We start from the raw sequence: 21,270 nt of genomic DNA on the forward strand, positions 1-21,270 counted from the left end.
CCACGGTGAGTAGGAAGTGCCACGTGCTTGCGAGGATCTATTGACGAGTGAACACAACTGTCACCAGATCTGGAGGAAGGTTGTGGTCACCACCCCAGAAGGAACCAGCGGGACATGTGCAGTCAATACAATTCAAACAGTCACTTATCTTCTGCCCCTATTACTGTAGATTCTACCTGTTTGTGACCGTGTATACAGGGGTCACACTGTGGACATCAACACAGAATGACCGTAGGTCCTCCTGGAAGCAGATAATGACAGAGATACAGAACTGTGATGGGTTTATTAAGGGAAACGAGGAAAAACAAAATAGAGGGGACAGGAATGGTCAGGGAAAGAATTCAGTCAAATACGCATGTCAGACAACTTTTCTCAATATATCACATCACCACAGCCTATTGGTCACAGTTCAGGGTCCTCTTCAAACTTCCCATTCTCCTGTAAGGCAAAGAGATTTTGGGTTATTGCAATGAGATCTTGTGTTCTTCTCTATGTATTTTGTCTTCAACAATATATCTGTGGCCTTGGATGAACACTTAATTGTGTGGCTGCATCTGTGTGTCTACCTCTAAGGGATTATGACTGTCTTCAAATCTTAGATATAGATCCCTGAATGTACACAGTATCACAGTTATCTTTTTCTTTTTCGTAAAGTAGGACCTGAATTTCAAAAGAAAAAACACAGGGGTCTTTGCCGTATTTTTTGAAACAGGGACTGCCAACCTCTCAGCCTCAGGCATTACGCTCTTAGTTTCATGAAATTGAATGAACATCTGTTGAGGACCTTCTGTGTGGAGATACATTCATTTCCACCCTGAGAAGGGTGAGTGTCCACTCATCCCATACATTTTACAGATTCCTTAAGTGCTTCTCACCTCTTCATCGTACTGACCTCAGAAACCAACATTGTCCCTGTTTCTCAGATTACAAACCTGAGGCTCTGAGATGACCGCCGAGAGCTGGTGTTAGAGCTGACACAGCAGGAACACAGGCAAAACCTCAGGAGATTGCGAGGGAACTTTCGGAGACGCAAACCTGCAGGCAGGGTGGTGAGAGCAGACGCAGGGGTGTGGTGACCAGAGTTCAGCAGGGGCGGCTCCTCCTCACCCCTGAGTTCCCCACCAAGAGTCTGACTCAGGCTGAAGGCCAAGGAAGCGGCACAGCTGATCTACAACGTGCCTTCACATTTAGCCTCACTGAGACACACAAACTTAGGCAGACAAGCGTTCCCTAAGTTTCATTTCCCAAATCTTCCAGAACATTCTTTCACATGTGTCCAGACCCTTCAGAGGACCAAGGGAAACAACAAACGTTATTTAGATTATCAACTAGGTGCACTGTGGTAACGTTGACATTTCAGAGATGATGACTGCATTCTACATTGTGGTTGAACCCATGGAGCAGTCCTTTGCAGACTTCACACTGTCCTCATGCTCCCTTCCCAGTGTGTGGGCCCTGCCAGAAATGGCCTCCAAGTCCATCCAACTGACCCCAATGCCCTCCCCTCTGCACCTCCTCAAACTCTGCTTACTGTGCTCAACTTCCCTTCTATTCCTGCGTGATTCAAGTTTACCCCATTTTTGCACTGGATCCTTCAATGGTACTTCCACTCTGGTGACCACAAGGTCTGTGTCATATAATGCATGTGCCCCCTTTCAGACGGGACACCTGAGGCACCTACACTTAGGGGTGCATCTCATCCTTCACGGAGCTCAAAACAGTGTGTCTGTCAGACAGGCACCAGTGCTCCTGATACGTCTGCCTTTGTGTAAAAATCCTCTTTCTTTTTGACAAGAGACACCTACAGCTGACCTCATTACAGGGAAATGACACAGCCCATTATAAACTATGTCCTGAGAAACTTGAGATATGTGACACTGTCCTCAGGCAGGTTTGCAGTTGAATTGCCAAGCCCTCACAAGCATCCCTCCATCATTCCCACCAAGTCTTTCACCAAGAAGACGAATACGCTTTATCAGTCACTCATCCAGTTCAGGTCATCTTACCAAATTTAGTACGTGGAGGAGCTGGTGGAGGAGGCGGAGGTGGCCCACAGCCCGTGACTGGTGGTGAAGGGTGGTCCGTGGGGGACAGCCTGCAAGGTGATCCTGGGGAAGGACCAGGCCCTCTTGCATACATAATGGCCTGCCGAACAGAAATGAAAGCTATGTTCATAGGACAGAGCAAAGCACCAACACCAGCAAAAAGTGGCAACCCAAAGAAGCAGGGCTCGTCTCCTGCCAGCTTCCCCACCACCAGGTTCCAAGAGGGCAGCATCAGCGCCAAAATCTCTACCCATACTTTGGGTTCCACTTATAGCTTTGGGGGTGGGGAACGGATGCCATGGGGACAACCCAGTGTTCCCACATGTGTGCAAATGTAGAACAGCAAGCTCTTGTCCTAGAGGATTTATGGAATGAGTACCAAATTAATAAAATAGCATATTCCTGATAGGAAGGCATTTAAGTCCAGAATCACCTTCCACCCCGCATCCGCCTCCACCACAGAGGCTGCTTGTTTGTATGTGAAGAACTACAGATTGAGAAGGAATGACAATCCCAGGCTCCACACATGGAATCATAGCCCTCGTGGCTCAAAGCTCTGCCTCTAAGCCCCCGCCTGTGCCCGATCTGCTTCTCTCCCGACAATGAGGTCTTCTCCTCTCTGCAAGTGCTCTCCATGGGCACAGAGACATGTTGGGGGATGGGGATGCTGAGGTCATGCAGAGAACCTCGAAAAGCATGTTCTTAGAGAAACATGTTACCTATACATGTTAGGTAGGCTTAGCTCATTTATTTTCATTCAGTGGTACTTCTCAGTTAAATACAGTACAACTCGCAGGGTACTTTTGTTCTCTGAAAAGATGAGCTGAAATTCTAAATAACAGAATTAACACAAATACACTTTCGTTTCTGCTGTACATCTCCATGTTTCACCTGTAACAGTGACACAGGACACAAGAGAACGTGCTCATGTGAACACAAAGGACACAGCGGAGAATTACAATGCAGGCAATTACGGATTCTCTCTCTTCACCACGCATGTAGCAATGCGTGTTTTCTAGGACAAATATGTCACCTCTCGTAGTTCAGAATATGTATACCCAGGGCACACCAGAAGGGATTCCAGACAACACGTTTACAAAAAAAAAAAAAAAAAAAAAAAAAGGCTGAATGTTGACGGGTATTAAATTTAATTTGTCTAAGACCACTCTAAATGACACATACAAAAATATAAGTTGTAGTGAAGGCAGTTTGCATTTTCAAAACATAAGGATACTGCCGATTTTCTAAACACATTAATCCCCTAGACAGAAACAGAACAGGAAGAAACAGCAAGAGCAATGATTCCACACTGAGGAGGTCCACAAAAATTAAGTCATGCCAAAAGACTTCCAAGTGGAGTGTGGTCTCTTCCGCCCTGGGTTATTTCCAGGTATATACCAGAAAAGCCCTTGGGTGCTCAGCCCTAGGCACGATAGGTTCTAAACCTTCCACAAGCAGTGGACAGGCAGAAAGTAGAGAACCCGACAGACACTTGGGTAAAGGTTGTGCATTTGGAAAATGAGAAAAAGAAGAGACATATCATACAACACACAAAACAGACACAAAGCCAGGAGAGAGCGCTGAACAGAAAAAGGAGGGTTTTGCCAAAGAGTTACAACTGAAAATGCCCACAGCATTTACCTTGTCCTCTGTGATCCTTTTGGTAGAGTCAGTGTTGTTGTTACTCACAGGAGCAACATGTGGGTCTGCAAAAGGCCCTAGAAGGTATGGAGGTTTATTCTGATTTGAGTAGATTGTGCAGAGATTAAAAAAAAAAAAAAAAAAAAAAAAAAAACCACAAAAACAAACAAAAAAACCCGCAAAAAACAAAAACCACTCTCCTCATTCCTCAAGCAACTTAAACTCTCTGGCCCAGTCAGATCCCAAATCACATGCACAGGGTATCCCTCGTGCTTCAGGTGATCCCAAGGTAAAGGGAGAGCCATTCTTTAAACTCTGATGAAGACCCATAAAAGCCCCGGTTCAGGTGTTTTCGTAACTCCTCAAACAACTGTGGATGACTGGGGGCTCAACTGGATGGATATACGTTAGGCTGCGCCTCACGCCTCCCACCGCCCAGCACATGGACTGTGTGTATGGCACACATCTGCTGAAGCGCTATGCCTGCTTTTCTGCATACAGCCCCATTCCATCTCCACAAGAGACACCTGTACCAACACAAGGTGGGGGAAATGACACAAGGATGATAAGTCAATCATGAGAAACTCAAGGAATGTGGTGATGATGGCAGGCATGTTCCTTGCGTTGCAATGGTCTGTGGTACCACCTCTGCACCTTGTACAAGACTCAACAACGGGGCGCCTGGGTGGCTCAGTCGGGTAAGCATCCGACTCCGGCTCAGGTCATGATCTCACAGTGCGTGAGCTCCAGCCCCATGCCGGGCTCTTTGTTGACAGCTCAGAGCCTGGAACCTGCTTCAGATTCTGTGTCTCCCTCTCTCTGACCCTCCCCCATTCATGCTCTGTCTCTGTCTGTCTCAAAAATAAATCAACGTTAACAAATTTCTTTAAAAAAGACTCAACAGCAACAAAAATTAGATGAAGGTTCTTAGCAAGCCAACTCATACTGCCCAGATCATCTTACCAAGTGGTGCAGGTGGAGGGGTTCGGGATGGTCCCGAACCTGGTGCAGGAGGTGGATGTGCCCAGATCAAAGGGTGGCCTCTATAGTAGGGTGGGCAGAATCTTCCAGTTGATGGAGGAGGTCGCCACGGATCCACACTGCCCTGTAGAACAGAAGTGACAGCTATGTGCAGATGCCACACAAGAGAACCAATCCGCAAAGCAGCTGAAACCCACAGAAGTACGGGTCAGCACCTGCCCCCTTCTCTGCCACCAGGATCCAAGAGAGTAGCATCAGTACCTGAAAACTCTGTCCCTGCCACTGGGTACCACCTACAGCTTAGGCAACTAAACGTAGGCGGTTAAACTACTGTCACCACATGTCCCTGCCCAGGTCTGAGAATTTAGAACAAAATGATCCCATCTTACAGGATTAAATAAGTAAGTCCAAACTAATGAAGCAGCATATTCCAGACAGGAAGACATCCATGTCCAGGATCACTTTGCATCCCTCCACTACAGTGATGGCAAAAGCTCTGTTTTTGGCTTATTCCCGAACACAGAAAAATGGACTGCAAATACACAGCTCATTCTCTGCACATGAAATCACAGCTACTCTTGGGGACAAGTTCTGCCTGCCGGCCCCACACTTGGCCCCCTCTGCTTCCCTCGCTGAGAAAGAGGTCTTCCTACTTTCTGCAAGTGCTGTCAAAGGCCAAGAAACCACTCGGGAGTTGGGGATGCCTGGAGTCCTGTAGGGGACCTGAGGAAATGTTTGCTGTGAGGAACATGTTACACATCAATGAGTACTAGGCCCCCAAGTGTTTACCTGAATTCATAAGGAATTCTGATTTTGTGTACACTACAAGACACAGAGTAATACATCCTATGGGAAAAAAGAGGCAGACACTCATGGAACAGATTTAATGCAAATGTGTTTTGACTTTGGTATACATTTCCAGGGATGTGTCATGAGCGATGGTATCAGCTCTAACGCTGACTGGAGACACAAGAGAACCTGCTCATATGAATAAAACTGAAGGACCTTGTGTTCAGAATACTTTTACCTAAGATACTGCTTGAAAGGATTCCAAACAGGTCATTTACCCATGAAGACGTGAAGGTGGTGAGTTATGACAATGACTTTGTCTAAAACCATCATAAATTGTACAAGGCACACAATATAAAGATGGAGGGAAGTCTTTTCACGTTTACAATTAACAGACAGTCTTCACACATGAACAGTGTGACCAGAAAGAGGAAAATAACAAGAACACTGATCCCACAGAGAGGTAGTGTGTTAGGAGTCAACAAGCTTAGAGACTTTGCTATAGAGTGCAGTGTATCTTCCTGTTGTTGTTATTTTGAACACAAGGGAGAAGCCATAAGGTGCTCAACTTGTAAGTTCCTTTGGCTACTAAACTGACCAGAAAAAAGATGACAGGCTGAAAAGACAGAAGGCTGTAGACTCTTGGGTTAAGGCTGTGCATTTGGAAAATGAGAAAAACAAGCAGACATATCACACAACACACAAAACAGGGATAAGGCCGCAGAGCATGCTGTTCCGCAAATGAGGGTTTCCTGACAGACTTACAACTGAAAATGGCCCCAGCATTTACCCTGTCCTTTTCGGCATTGTTGGTAGACTGCTTGTAGTTGTGACTCATGGGAGTGACATCAGCTTCGGCTAAAGGCTCTGAAAGGGATAGAGGTTTACTCTGATTTTAGTAGACTGTGCAGAATTCACACAAACACCACATTTTGTGACGTGTTAAACTCTTGCCCACACTCAGGACCAGGAGGAGAGGCAGAGAGGAACCCACAAGCCTCAGTTGACCCCAGTGATAAGGGGGAGATCCATCCCATCATATCTTAATGAAGAAACCATAGGGTCCTGGCTCATGTTCTTCATAATTAGTCAAATAACTTTCAACAGGGCAGCTCAAAGAGGAATCAGGAAGTCGTCACCAAAACAGCCATTTCTCAATACACATGAGGGGTAATAACTCAGCATCTCATTTCAGATAAAAATTAAAATGAGAGCGTCAGTTGGTGGATAACATCAAAAAACCCTCCACAGAAGAGCATGGGTGTGTTTCTTCTGACTCCAGGCAAATTGTTCAGTCTTTCAGCTTATCTATAAGCTGCCTTCCACATGGGAGCCGGTATTATGTAACTATTTCTGAATGGAACTGAACTTGACTGATATTATATTAAGGAGCAAAGGAAAACTATGGGTATTTAGCCGTGAAGCCGCAGCGTTGCACTGATAACATCAGAGGACGAAGCTATTTGGAGCTTGGATTCAGGAACGTAGGTCTACAGTTCACAACAATAAAAATCAAGGAACATTAAAAATAGTCAATAAATGACCTTCTCCTCAAATAAACTAAAGTCTTCACATTGAGTCCAGGTGGGAAGAAGGATGAGGCCCCTGTCCTGTCATCCTTTCCAAGCTCTTCAGACAGGGGGATGCTAGAGGAGGTGGGAGGGTCACAGTCAGAGGAGGGGCATGAGCTCCACCAGTCACAGGGACAAGTGCCTCACTGCTTGTAGTACCAGAGGAGAACACCCTTCTGTCACCCCTTCAGACCACCTGCTGTCCTTAGTGTTTGCGGTTCTGTCCAGGACACACGATGATCACCCACAGGGAAAGGCTTTGCCGCAGAAATTAGGCTGCTGCACATCACCACGTGCCCCTTACCTCTCCTCGCAGGGTTCTGCATCTCCGGACTTCCAGGCATTGGTCTCTGCCTCCTGTATCCCTCAAGCAGCCTCTTTCCTTCCATCACATTCAGTCTTGGATACAGAAAGAATGGACTTCTATAAGAGTTGCAACACCACGTCCTCTGACTAGACACTAAACAGCACAGCTGTCATCCCTCAAAACACCCATAAAAACTCATGTCACGCTCCCACACCTGTGTTTCAAGCGGGCGACCTCTCGGCTCTGCTCCGCCATTTTCCTCTCCCAGATCCGAGACTTGACCTAGAGGAGAAAAACACATCCACCTTCAGTCGTGCCAGACTGTGCACCAAAGAGAGAGAGGGGGAAAAATAAAACACTTACCCAGTTGTCCTCAGCATTACGCTCATAAACTGCGACCTGAAAAAGCAACAATGAAAAGTGCGTGTTTAGGAATTCCAAGGGCCACTACACTCAACCACATGAGGTACTAAGGGTTCACTCTGTCAGCAGAACTCACGTTACCTGGTGTGTGAAGGTGAGTTCTGCCTTCTGCAGCTTTTCTCGTGTTTGTTCAATTTTCTGCCTGTGAGATACAATTGTTTTCGTCAAATAAGGCCTAATATTAGGTAGGATTACAAATAATCTGCTCATGTTCCCGTCATCCTCATATCTTCCCCCAATACAATTTATCCTTTCACATGAAACATTTTTCACACAAATATAAATGTACAGAACCATGCTATTGTTCCATCCTCTCCTTGCTCCTTATTCCATGCCCGTAGGGTTCAGAGGTCATAGAATCCTTTTCCATTTGCAATCTTGCCCTAATTCATCATGTGACAAGTGACTTTCATCATAAAGCCAACATAAAGTTCTATTCTCCTTTAACTTGTGTACTCACCAGGTTTCCTAGGGTTGCAAAGACCAGGACCATCAGATGGTACTACCTTGTTGATGGATATGATTTCATCCTATGACACACTGCTTTCCTATAGATTATGACAACTGACACCACCCCTCAGGAACGTTGGCATGGATGAAGTTTCTACCTGGGCAGGTCAATGCTGGAGACCCAGAAATGTTTAGTAGCTTGTTTTATTCTTTTAATACTTATCTTTTCCTATCTGTTAATTCTCTACGGATATGTCCTCTGAATTTGTGTTTGTATTACTATATTCATGGAGTCTACCCACTGTACAAAGGTTAGAACGAAGAAACGAACGGGGGTTTCATGAGCTGCTGCTAATTAGTATCTGAACTCACTTGCACTTGTGTATGTCCCTTGTAGCTATTTTCAGATTTTCCTCTGCAGTTGCCATCTGATTCTTCATTGCCACTAGTTCACAGTTTGTCATATCCAGATTCCTAAATGGGAAAGATATATACATAGTCCAGTAGCCAAGGTCCAGAAATTCTGCCTTTTTCCTTCTCAGCTCTCTTAAAGCCTAGATTCAAATATCCCTATCCCCTCCCCCAAAGATGCACAGACTGACAACACAGTCAGAGAAATGAAGACCCCATTTAATGTTCAAGAAAATTCAACCTCCGTCTGCTGCCAAGTCGCCTGCAATCAGAGCCGCCCTTCTAGTTCTCTGCTTCTACTCCTTCATCGTCAAGTCATCAAATAACATTGCACCTTGTGCCTTCCCAGAGTTGGTCTTTTGTTTGAGATGGAGAAGGCCTATTTCAGGTCAGTGTGAAAACCTGTGCCTGACCAACCGGCAGTGCACTGAATCTCAGTCCAGAAGTTGTACCCTGACACAGACACTGAGTATGAAAGACAGCCTTCCAGGATATGGCTTCACCAGCATTGCAAATCACTCCCATACACGACTAAGGTTCAGGAGTGCAACCCCTGCCCCCTCTTTCAAAGATCCTGGTGGAGGGAAAGGCCAATCTTAGAGTGGCAATATATGCTGAAATATAACATGATGTGCACTGTCCCACAGTCAGGCTGTTATCTTCAGGAAACAGATTTCAGATGGAAAACTATCAACTTCATGGAGTCAGTCTACTTTAACAAGACTCAGTTCATTGACAGTGAAGGCAGCAAAGGGAAATGCTTAGAAAGGCTGGTTTGCTGTGTTGCCCTCGGACTATTTTGTTCATTGTGTTGCTTTCAAGGGTTTCAACTTGGCACTGGATGTACTCAAGAATCACATGCAAAACTGAAAGACTGTTAGTAGTGGACACAAAAGCACTAGACAGAGAAAGGTACATGCATTTCCCTCTGGTCTCACAGGTAGTCCTTCAGCAAATGCTTTCTGGGGTGGCTGTAATGTAGAGGCTCTGTTGTAAGGGGGTGAAGATAGAAAGGTGGTCAGGGTGCTCTACCTGCTCCCACAAAGAGCTTACAAATTAACAAAAACAACATGCCAGTGAGACAGAGCAGGCTCTACCCCGGGTGTGGAAAGGACTAACAGAAGCTGAGTCTCCAGGGAAGACAAGGAAACATTTCCTTTTCAATGTGAATGAGGGGCTCTAAAGGCCCTCCTCCTGAGAACAAAAGGAAATACTGGACCAAAGAAGAAACATGCACCTGGGGCACCAAATTTCTAATGAACCCATGAAGACACACTTCATACGAGTCTCACTTGCAGACTGGATGAAGAGATGCAATACTGATGGCATCCCAACCCCACAGTCTAGAAAGAAACTCCCATGGTTTCCGCAGCAAGATAATTCAATGTTTTCCCTAAATATTTTTGACCCAAGTCTGGTGCTGAACGAAGATGACCTAATTCCCGGCTGATAAGACAATGGGATGGGATGGAAACCTATAGGACAATGTAAACGGATCCAGAGGGGATCCTGTTATCAGTGTGCTTAATGCCAGTATCTTCCCTCTTCTACCCCAAGTACATGACACAAGAATGTGTGACAAGCACTAAGGACAGAAAGGAAAATGCAGGTTATAGGAAGCAAGGTAGGAAGGGCAGGCACAATTCTCCTGAATGCATTTGGCAAAAGTACTCTGGATCCAATCCTAGAAGAAATATATTTATCTATAGCGGCCACCACATTCATTCATACAACAGTACTCGGGACCATTATCACATGAACGTCTTACTTTGCTGTAGCCATTTTTCTTTCTTCATAGAATTTATCAAGGATGTCTCCTCTCTCCTTCAGCATTTTGGCTGTTTCTTCCCTGATTGCTTTAATAGAACTCAAAGCATTATCAATGTCTTCCTGGGCCTTTTTCCGTGCTGTAAAAAAAAATGGTTATTTTGTGCATGTGCATATGACCTGAGACTTGGTTTTGGGGTGACAGGAAAAGGGCAACTAGTGTGAAGGCAAGAAGGCATTCTTTCCCTTCCCAATGCAAAGTCATTGCCACCATATGGGGATTTCTCCCCAACAGACAACGTACCTTCCAGTTCACATTTCTTGGACCTCCAGGCTCTCAGTTCTGGATCCTCCAATTGACCGTTTGCATCTTCTGACTTTAGGACAGATATGAGAAAAGACATTCAAGAAATAATGATCGCACAACAATGTGAGTGCAACAGGACTGTGCATGGCAACAAAGAAAGACCCTGGGGCATAAATACAACAAGGAGAAGGCAAAGAAGGGCTCACAAATGGCTTTCTTAGGAGAATATTCCTCTATGCACACTGAACATTGTTGAGCATTAAGTGAAGAAGGCAGTATACAATTTGCTATTGCCCTTCATCTCTCAACTATCTTGGGGGATTTTCTGCATATCTTGGAGGGCAGGTCTGAATGATGTGGTAATGACCTAGTTGTGAAAATAAAAGATACTTCCTAGTCCTTGAAATAGCAAACTCCTCATGGTGGTCCTAGTGAAATTCCAGCTGTGCAGATGGAGGTTTGTCTCCCAGAGGCCCACTCTCTACTATGGTAAACAGCAAGTGAATATGCTATGCTCACCTCACCCAATGAACAAAAAGCCTCCAAAGTCAAATTACAGTAAAAGCAGCCAACTCTTAGCACTTCCTGATTCTTGACATTCCTCTCTCTCTCTTTCTGATTGCAAGGTAACATGTGCACTTTGAAGGGTGTCATTTAAAATTTTATTGAAGTGCTCAACTTTTCTGATGTTCTCCTTCAACAGAACATGTTGAATGAGTCATAACAATTCCTTAATTTTACTTGTGTTTTTAGAACGCAATCCAGGCAAAGAAAGGATTCTTACTTTCGACTTCAGAGCTTCAGCAGAGTGAATGTTACTTTCTCTCTTAGCTTCTTGAAGATGTATCTTTAATTCATTGATGTATATACAAAACATATGAAAAAGGAATCAGAATTCAAAAATAGCATCGTGGTAGATAAGCCTATGTCTGATGTGTGACTCCTTTCACAAATAAAAAGGTAGTTTTTTATTACATTTGTGAAGCTTGCCTTGAATTGGAAGTAGTTACAGAACACATGAAATAGGTCAGTAGGATGAACTACAAGAGGTAACACTAATCAAAATGAAGTCACAAGAAATATTTGAAAGGGCAATGCTACCTTCTGTTCCCACATGGATATTGCTTCAGCCAGCTCTGTGCTTTCTTTCTCCAACGTGTTGATCTTTGCAGTTTTTTGCTGTAAATTAACTAAAAGGAGATAAAACAATTTTTAAGGTTGTTACCAAACCAGTGACATCGAATAATCCCACTGTATTAGCAGCACAGACACATGCTCTGACACATGGGTGTAACTAACTTTTTAGCTTTCTCATTGTGCCTGAAGAAAGCAAGTTTCAGCAGCATTTTAAACCCAAGAAACCTCATTTCACTGACATTCCTATACGTGTAAGCTCTAGAACACTGACTCCTCTAACAGACACAAAGTGCAAACTCCTCTTATATTGGCCCAACGTGAGAGCTCTCATGCCCCAAGATCACTCTTCTCATCACCACCACCGCTGCATTTACAGTGATGAACACCAACCAGTCTTTGAGGGCTTGTTAAGTGGCAGGTAGCCACCTTGCCTCTCAACAGACAGCACCACAGAATCACCACAGTCCATGGGGTCCGTGCAGAATAGATTGCCCCCCATTTGCATCAAGTTTACTTTTTCCCCTGGCCTGAATGGCTCCCTCCACCTCAGACTCAAAACCTTGGTTTAACCCTCTCCTGTGACACACACCCTGCCTGGCAATACCTGGCTTCTTCTCTAAGCTTAGGCTTCTTGACAGACTCAAAGAGGGTTTTCTCATCTTCACATTTCACCAAAAGCCAGGTCCTGGCAAAGTACTCACTCCACACCTCAGGCTCATATCATCACTTCTTTCCTAATCATTTCTATGCAAAATTACACTCATTCTGTTCTCCTTCCTCCTGTGATGTTTTCCTCCCCTGGTCTCTTGTCTTAAGAGAGGCAAATCCCTCCACATTGTCACTTAGCCTCTAACAGGGAAGAGAAAGATTTTCAAGAGTTCACAAGTCAATGAGACATCAGAAGTCACCATATTTATCCCTAGTTAAAAAATTAAAACCCACACCAAACACGAGTAATGAAAAAAAATTACAAAGACTACTCAAACCTCAAATCTTACCTGGATATACTGGAGGCTCTGTCTGAGAGAGGAAGAAACAAAATTGAGTTTGAGGTCAAAACATAGTAATAGTAAAAACTTTTTCTTCCTGATGAAATACTGAAATGTCATCCAATGAAATTACAATGATCATTTTGTTCAGCATAATGAATTCATAACACTAATATAAGAAAAAAGTAGAATCTCATATTTAGTTCATGATTCTTTATAAACCATTTCTGATAAAAGCAGAAAGATTCGCAGCTTATTTTGACCAAAAGATAGATTTACATTATATTAAATATCAAAATATTCAATTCTGTCAGTGCATAATGCAGACAGTTTTAAAAATACATAAATAAAATATTTGTCTGATTTTTTTTCTCTTGTAGTCAAAACCAACATCCACACTGAAGTCCAGAACCCAGGATCATTTGAAATGCCAAAAAAAGAAAAAAAGAAAGAGAGAGAGAGAAAGGGAGAGAGGAAGAAAGAGACAGACAGAGAGAGAGAGAGAGAGAGAGAGAGAGAGAGAGAGAGATGGAGGGGGACGGTAGGGGGGCGAGAAGGAAAGGGAAGGGGTGGGAAGGAGGAAGCAAGCGGCAAGGGAAGAAAAGGAAAACCTTTGTACGAAGACACGCTTCTCTCATTCTCTAGAAAGCTTTCTGAAATGTTACACAGGGTTGGCTGCGTTCCGAATCAATAAACAATCACAACATGTCAGGTGCTATGATTTTCCTAGATCACTAAAAACAGAGGGTCTTCCAAACACACATCATCAAATGAGAAAGAGAGTGGAACATGGCTAGAGAAAAAGCACAGGCACCAAAAGAAATGATGGCTAACATTTCAAAAACAAAGCAAAAAGGGCTCCCGTTGAGAAGGTATAAGAAAAGCAAGAGGAACTTAATTCCTGTAAAGGCACTGGTCTAAGGCAAGGGTTAACAGTTTCCATACTGGAGACTTCTGGAAAAGTGAACCAAAGAGAGAACAGGTATTAGGGAGTAATGGTTGTCTGGGCCAAAGTAGAAATAACAATTTAAAGCCTGACTGCACTAGGAGTTCTATTTTCTAGGAGCACTAAAAGCACGTCAACCACGGAAAAAGACATCCTGTGATTGTCTTGTGTCCACTGAAAAGTCACAACCATAAGATAATGACTGTGGGACTGAAGGATGCTTCCCCACTCCCAGCCCCTCACCCTTTGGAAAAGTGCCTTTATAAGCCTGGCATACCACCCTTTTGGGGGAGCGATATTCCTCTTTCTTGGTGGCTCCACTGTATACAACCTATCTCTTATAAACGCCACCTGCTTTGTTTCCCTTTTGATCAGTGTTCATTACTAAGACACTGAGACTGGGGAACCTGGTCTGGGTGGTCCAGTAACACCCAGACCCAAGTCATCCCCTGATGAATTATAGCTCAATAAAATCTAGGCAAGACTCTACTTTAACAAAAGGTAAAGACACATTTTCTTGACCCGTAGGACGTATATCCCTATTTGAAAGTTTTCAATGATGATGTGATGCTGAAGCGAGCCCCAACATCTTGCCAGGATATTGGAATATCATCGTGGTATCAAAGAGTGAGTCATAAAAATGTTGTTATAGGAAAGTGTATCTACGGAGGGCAAACAGGAAACCATGGATAGTCCTTTAATGTCACATGTTTTCTTTCCTAAGGAGGGGAAATGGAAACAGAGATGGCCTTACAAATACTTAATATGCATATTTTCTTTTTGAAGGGAAAGATTTCTAAATTGGCAGGAAAAGAGGAAAAACAGCCACTTATAAATAAACTCATGCTGTTCTGTTCTTGCTTAGAAGGCCTGCCCTCCAGAGAAACTATTTCTCCAAAGCCTAATGGGGTTTTTCTGAAGATAAGCAATACAGTGAAGGGAAATACTCAACTACAATGCTCTTCCTCCTTCCTGTCTCATAGGGGAGTAAACTCAGCCTAAAACCTAGCCAGGTAAAGACAAAACTTTACACTAAAGGCCTTCACCTCAGTTTTTTTAAACAAGGACGTGACCCCAAGCTTCCCAAAAAACTTAACAAGGTACCCTAAAAGGAAAAAACACATATTTTGAACACAGAATGCAAGCATTAGAATCACACTTCCTATGGCAGAGATGGTGGGATAATCAGGCTGGGAATGTAAAACTGCTCTGATTAATAGGATAATGACTCTAACGGAAGAAGTAGTCAGTATGCAAGAAGAGGTGGTGAATGTGAGCACAGAAACGATAACTCTAGGATCCAAAAGGACTTCTAGAAATCCAAAACATCATAACAGAAATAAGGAATGCCTTCGTTGGATTTATTAACACACACAACACAGCTGAGGAAAGACTCAACAAGCAGAAGGAAACTGTCAAGTAGAAACATCCAAAACAGAAACACAAAGAAAACAATTAAAAATACAACAGAGAAAATCCAAGACCCGTGTGACAATGACAAAAGGTGTAACATACACACAATGGGAATACCTACTTATACGTTTGAAGTGAAAATGACTGAGAATTTTCCAAAATTAATGATAGTCATAAACCACAGATTCAGGAAACTCAAAGAATTTCAAGCAGGATAAATACCCCCCTCCAAAAAAACCAAACCAAACCAAACCAAAAGCAAAACAAAACAAAACAAACAAAAAAACACAAGACTATCCCTAGACATATACTATTCAATCAAGAGAAAATTGAAAACAAAGAATTTTGCAAGAAGCTAAGGGGTAGTGTTGGGGGCTGGAGTTGCAGGGAGATGGAAGAAATAACACCTTACCCAAGAGGAACCAGGACATAAAATACTCAGAATTCAGAAACCATGCAATCAAGAAGAATGAAATGTTTATACTGTTAAAGAAAAGAACCCATCCACCTAGAATTCTGTGAACAATTAAATTGTCCTTCAAAACATATACAAAGTAAGGGAAATTATTGGAGATACTGAGGTCAATAATAAAGGCTTAATTCTCCAAGAAAACATAATCCTTAATGTACACGCATTAACAACAGAGTGTCAAAATACATGAGGCAAAAACTGATACAACTGCTAGGAGAAATAGACATACATTATTATAGCTGAAAGAATTCAACACCTCTATCAGTCATTGACAGATTGAGCATAAAGATATTCAAATTTAAGAACACAGTTGGACTGAACTGCATCACCAATCACCTAGATCCATGACCATCTGTAGAACACTTTCTACAATAGAAAAATACACATTCTTCTCAAGCTCATATAGAACATTCACTGACACAGACCATATTCAGGGTCATAAAATACACCTTAACTTGAAGTCAACAAAATCATAGAAAATACGTTCTCAGAACACATATGTAAGCTAGACATCAATAATAGAAAGACAACTGAAAAACTACAAAATATATGAGAGATATTCTAATAGAAGATAGAGAATAGAGATAGAATAGAGAAATTCTAAAAGAAGAGGGTCAAAGAGACATTTCACAGAATTTTAAAAATATGTCCATCTAAATGATAATGAAGGTTGGAATTACTACAATTTGTGGGATGCAATGAACACCGTGCTTAAAGGGAAATCTGAAGTACTGAATGCATACAAAAGGTCTCGTAAAAACTTTGTGCTTACCAAAAACTTCTGCTTACTTATGCTTAAAAGCCTATCTGTAAGTTATTTTAGTATACTCACAGCAAGGACAAATCTCCAGAGGTAAATAAGACATGCACAAATTGCAACAGTGGCAGTAATAACGGCAAGCTTCCACAGAGTTCCGAAGACACGAGAGCCAAGAGGGAAATGGTCAGCCAAAATATGGACAAGCTGAAATAATATTTGAGATAATGAGGAATAGCAAAGACATTTATAATATCTGTCAGAAAGAATCATTTTTATAAACCTTCAACCAGCCTCCAGGAGGTTATAAGCACACCTCTCAAATGCCTCCTCCTGAAGGAGAGGGAGGACAGAAGGCTTACAAAGGAGCAGGGGCAAACCTGTAGGAGTGATGATTGTGTTTACGATCTTACTGTGCTGATGGCTTCATTGTTCCTTACCCTTTTAGGAGACAAGAAGTAAATGACTTCTGTTGTACATTCATGAAGTACCTGGATAAAATCCTTTGGAACATTTCCAAACATACACCAACATTTACGGAAGGATGGGAGAAAGTAACAATAAAAATGTACTAGAGATTCAAATGAGACTGTTACAGTTACAGAGACAGATGTTTACAGATATGGCTATAACTGAGAGATGTGCAGCTGCTCTTATAATAATATGGGATTATTCCAGCAAAAATAAATTCTACATTATTGTTTAGTTTCTACAAACACTGAGGTTTTCTTTTTCCTAATGTTGATTTATTTTTGAAAGTAGAGAGAGCGGGGGAGGAACGAGAGAGAGGGAGACAGAGAATCCAAAGCAGGCTCCACGCTGTTAGCACACAGCCTGATGCTGGGCTCCAACTCACAAACCTGAGCCAAAATCAAGAGTCAGATGCTTAACTGACTGAACCACCCAGGCTCCCCATAAGGTTTTACGTTCAAGGTTTACTTTGAATCTGAATCACAGCCCAAATTGTCAGATTTCTGAATTAAATAAAGATTTGCATAATCAGGTGATCTTGTCTATTTTGATGAAATCTATGAGGTTTTAAGTTACTTGAACACACATCTCCAAATAGCCAATACAATTAATTCAAGTTCCTATTTCATAGTGTTGCACCTAAATCAATCAATAACAACTATGGAAATTACTTTCTAAATAACACAAAAGTCCTGGATGTGGTCACCAAAACAACAGAACACATATCATTTTACTAAAACTAGACTTACCAGTCTTTTAGGAGAAAATACACTCACAATGCAATTCATACTAATTCACATACCAAACTTCAATTTTGTACCAATAAACCTCTCTAGAAAGTAGTCTCCAAAATGCGTACCATTTGTATCTTCAGCTCTCAGAACTGAGGTCACTAAGATGCGTGCTGGTGGGAATGTACACTGACTTTGAGTGGCCACTGTCTGCAAGAGAGCAGGGTCTGTCAGCACAATGATCAGGGGGATCAAATGCGGCAAAGACAGAGGCCATCTTGACATGAATGGTAAACATCCTAAGTCCTGGGCACTCTTGATACCTCTGCCAGCTATCCGTATGCTGATATCATTAGTTACTGTTAACTAGATTAGATCCAAGGGAGCCAGTAACACTTGGTTCCCACAGACAATGGTCATGACCAGGTGCAGGTAGGAAATGCAAGACAAGTTAGTTTGTGCAAGAATTCAGAAATGAGGGAGGGAGAGAGAGCTGAACTGATCTATGAGATGCAGCCTAGGTAGAAGGGGGAAATTGCAATAAACAGAACCAAGAAATTTCCTCCTTCGTAGACTCAAAAGAGACAGAATAGATTCTGTTGTGCCTGGAGGTATTCATGTGGGAGAGGATTCTGCCTCAATTTAGTTTGTTCCTGACTTGGGACGTTGCAGATCCCTCTCTAAGAATCTGGTGCATGCCAACCTCAAGAAATCTACTTTTCTCTATGGGTGTCCCCTGTGTCTCTGTCTCAGGCTCCTGGGAGTACAGGTTTTGCTTTTTAATGATAGAATGAAACATTCACACTGGCAACCAGGTATTTCTTTATAGTTGGACAATCCTAAGGACATTTAAGACCCTTTTTGCTTTGGGTAAATCAACACTCTGTACATAGTTGGCTAAAGAAAGGACAAGAGTGCATTCACTTCCTGATCACATCACTCCTAGTGATTTTCTTATTATAAATGTCCAAGCAGGCTGAGGCCACTTCATGTACGCTGAGCTTGTCATCTACCTGGTTGGACACAGAGTCCTTGGGGGCAGCCTCTAAGACCAGAGGGAGAGGGCTGATGCACAAGTTCCCAAAAGCGAACAAACCAGGAAGCACAGAGCACAAACCACATTTCACTTTCCAACACCAACGCTTCGGACACCATGGTTCCCAGGGCTACCAAACTTCACACATATGAACAACGTGCTGATAGGAAAACTAACTACGTATAAGAGGGACTCCAAACTTACAAAGCTTGAAGAAGAATCTTGACAGGCCTTCCAGGAGCCATCTAATAGTATAAAATACTATTAATACTATTAAATGGCTCTTATTCAATAGAGTTTCTGACATTTTTAAAAACGATTTTAGGGGCGCCTGGGTGGCGCAGTCGGTTAAGCGTCCGACTTCAGCCAGGTCACGATCTCGCGGTCCGTGAGTTCGAGCCCCGAGTCGGGCTCTGGGCTGATGGCTCAGAGCCTGGAGCCTGTTTCCGATTCTGTGTCTCCCTCTCTCGCTGCCCCTCCCCCGTTCACGCTCTGTCTCTCTCTGTCCCAAAAATAAATAAACGTTGAAAAAAAAATTTTTATTAAAAAAAAATGATTTTAAGGAAGTATAATTCAAACATCATACAAGCCCCTTATTTAAGACAAAGATCTCAGTGGCTTTTAGTATCTTCCCATGTCCTCCTTTCTTGACATTATGAAGCTCAGGTTTCTATCCTGTCAACACTACTCTTTTTGGACCAAGTGGCCCAGACAGGATCCACAACTTCATGTGGACAGGAACCCCTACATGCTGGTCGAGAAACCTTGCCCTGACTTAATGGGTTTTCAAAAAGAACTGAGTTCTCATCAAGGACTCCATGAAAAAGCTGTTTTTTTTAACCACAGTCTGAAAAAGATAAATAAATAAAAAAGGAAGAAGTCACTGATGTCGGATGTGTACTCACATTTGTGTTGGGGTAACCGGGATACCCGAGTAAGAGGATCCAGAAAAATAGCTTCTGAACCTTCATATTCTGGTCCTTTCAGGGGGCGCCTGGGCACCAGAGAGGAGGTGCAGATGGGGGTGAGGAGGTGGTGGGGGTGGGAGGGGAAGGGACGGGGTGGGAAAGGGGGTGGGGTGGGGGGGCGGGGTTTAAATAGGGATGGGATTGGGGAGGGGTGTGGCAGGAGAAGAAGGGGGTCAGGGAGAGTACCCGGATCAGATCAAGTACAAGAAGGGAGGGAGGAGGGTTCAGACAAGTTAGTAGCTCAGCAGGTCAGTAAATCACTAGATGAGCAGGCCACAAGTAGCCAGTTAAGTAGACTGACAGTAGCAGGTGGAGCAGACGAAGATCTCTCTTCATCCGAGTCTTCACCTGTTTGAGCATTGCCATAGCCATTCAGACGCTTTATGTTCTCTCTCCACCAATCAGCTGCTTCGACCCTGATAGCTCACAAAGGACACCCCGTGTGACCATGGCTTTTCAAAAGCCCCTTCCATTATGTACATATCTGGGGGCATGTGTGTCCCTATGGGAGTGTGTATGTATGTCTGGGTTTTGTACGTGTATAAATTAATTATGCGTGTGAATTTGCTGCCTCTCTGGGTCTTATTGTGTGTGTGTGTGGGGGGGTGTGTGTGTGTTCTCCTCGGGGTGTCACTGGCCGTGTCTGCGGTGTGGGTCTGTGTGTGAATCTGTCCATAAGCCCCATACCTGTGTTCCCAGGTGAGGCTGGGTGTGATTCTGTGCTTGTGGTGTCTGTTTATTTCTTTGTGAGTATGGGTGTCTGTGAACCTCAGAAATGAGCTGCCACAAAGGGGACTCCCCAGGGCGCCTGGGTGGCGCAGTCGGTTAAGCCTCCGACTTCAGCCAGGTCACGATCTCGCGGTCCGTGAGTTCGAGCCCCGTGTCAGGCTCTGGGCTGATGGCTCAGAGCCTGGAGCCTGTTTCCGATTCTGTGTCTCCCTCTCTCTCTGCCCCTCCCCCGTTCATGCTCTGTCTCTCTCTGTCCCAAAAATAAAATAAACGTTGAAAAAAAAAATTCAAAGGGGACTCCCCAAAGGTGACCCCCAGCGATGGGTGAATATGAGACAATCTATCTCTTCATTAGATCCTGTTGGGAAAACTGTATATCTACATGCAAAAGAATGAAAGTGAACCCTTCCCTTACATGATACACAAAAATCTACTTAAAATGGCTTAAAGACTTAAATGTAACACCTGAAACCATCATACTTCTAGGAAAAACCAAAGAGGAAAACTCCTTGACTATGCTCTAGGCAATGAGATTTTGGGATTGGCACCAAAAGCATACGAAGTAAAAGTAAAAATAAACAATTGGGCCCACATCAAACTAAAAAGCACAGGGAAGGAAAGGGAAGGAAACCATCAACAAAATGGAAAAGCTACCTACAGAATCGGAGAATACATTTGCAGACCATCTCCAAGAAAGAGTTAATATACAAAACAAATAAGGAGTTCACATGAATAGTTAACCTTAAAAATAAAACTACCAGTTATGTTACCAGGAAAAGAAAATGGCTTATTTAGGAATAGCAGAGAACTGCCACTTGGGAGAAGGAAGCTATAGCAAGTCTGGAGAACAAAGGACAGGAACACTTTTATAGAGGAAAGGGAGAAATTGGGAGGGCTATGATATAGTAAAAGTCCATTGGAGTAAACTG

General features: G+C 43.2%; 1 protein-coding gene and 1 long non-coding RNA gene across 6 annotated transcripts in view; both read right to left on the bottom strand.

Annotated features, from left to right (window-relative positions):
• Nucleotides 1-21,270, bottom strand: part of LOC123605861 — a 66,803-nt gene that overhangs the window by 20,249 nt on the left and 25,284 nt on the right. The gene's annotated exons all lie outside the window — the stretch shown is intronic.
• On the bottom strand, nucleotides 265-20,020 carry LOC123605854 (transport and Golgi organization protein 1 homolog). Of its 5 annotated transcripts, XM_045493510.1 has the most exons (18): nucleotides 19,550-20,012; nucleotides 16,482-16,613; nucleotides 12,828-12,849; nucleotides 11,794-11,882; nucleotides 11,477-11,539; nucleotides 10,690-10,762; nucleotides 10,387-10,525; nucleotides 8,580-8,681; nucleotides 7,839-7,899; nucleotides 7,698-7,733; nucleotides 7,549-7,616; nucleotides 7,332-7,426; nucleotides 6,247-6,323; nucleotides 4,650-4,791; nucleotides 3,687-3,763; nucleotides 2,007-2,145; nucleotides 933-1,035; nucleotides 265-438 (listed from the first exon to the last, which is right to left on the bottom strand). In XM_045493510.1, the coding sequence occupies exons 1-18, from the start codon at nucleotides 19,613-19,615 to the stop codon at nucleotides 396-398; spliced, it is 1,527 nt and encodes a 508-aa protein (XP_045349466.1). In that variant the 5' UTR covers nucleotides 19,616-20,012; the 3' UTR covers nucleotides 265-395. The 5 variants fall into 5 exon arrangements, with proteins under 5 accessions (XP_045349466.1, XP_045349468.1, XP_045349470.1 ...); XM_045493512.1 differs by lacking the exon at nucleotides 933-1,035 and having other exon boundaries at nucleotides 19,550-20,020; XM_045493514.1 differs by lacking the exon at nucleotides 16,482-16,613 and having other exon boundaries at nucleotides 19,550-20,005.

Source organism: Leopardus geoffroyi, chromosome A2 (genome assembly GCF_018350155.1).
Source record: "Leopardus geoffroyi isolate Oge1 chromosome A2, O.geoffroyi_Oge1_pat1.0, whole genome shotgun sequence".
NCBI lineage: Eukaryota > Metazoa > Chordata > Mammalia > Carnivora > Felidae > Leopardus > Leopardus geoffroyi.

Bases quoted from the DNA above. Each gene is read 5' to 3' on its own strand.
- LOC123605854 (XM_045493510.1), bottom strand. From the start codon at position 19,615: ATGAAGGTTCAGAAGCTATTTTTCTGGATCCTCTTACTCGGGTATCCC. The intron at 12,850-16,481 runs GTGAGTATACTA...TTCCTCTCTCAG, and splicing joins TCTGGAGATTTGTCCTTGCT to ACAGAGCCTCCAGTATATCC. The intron at 10,763-11,476 runs GTAAGAATCCTT...TCTGTCCTAAAG, and splicing joins CTGAAGCTCTGAAGTCGAAA to TCAGAAGATGCAAACGGTCA.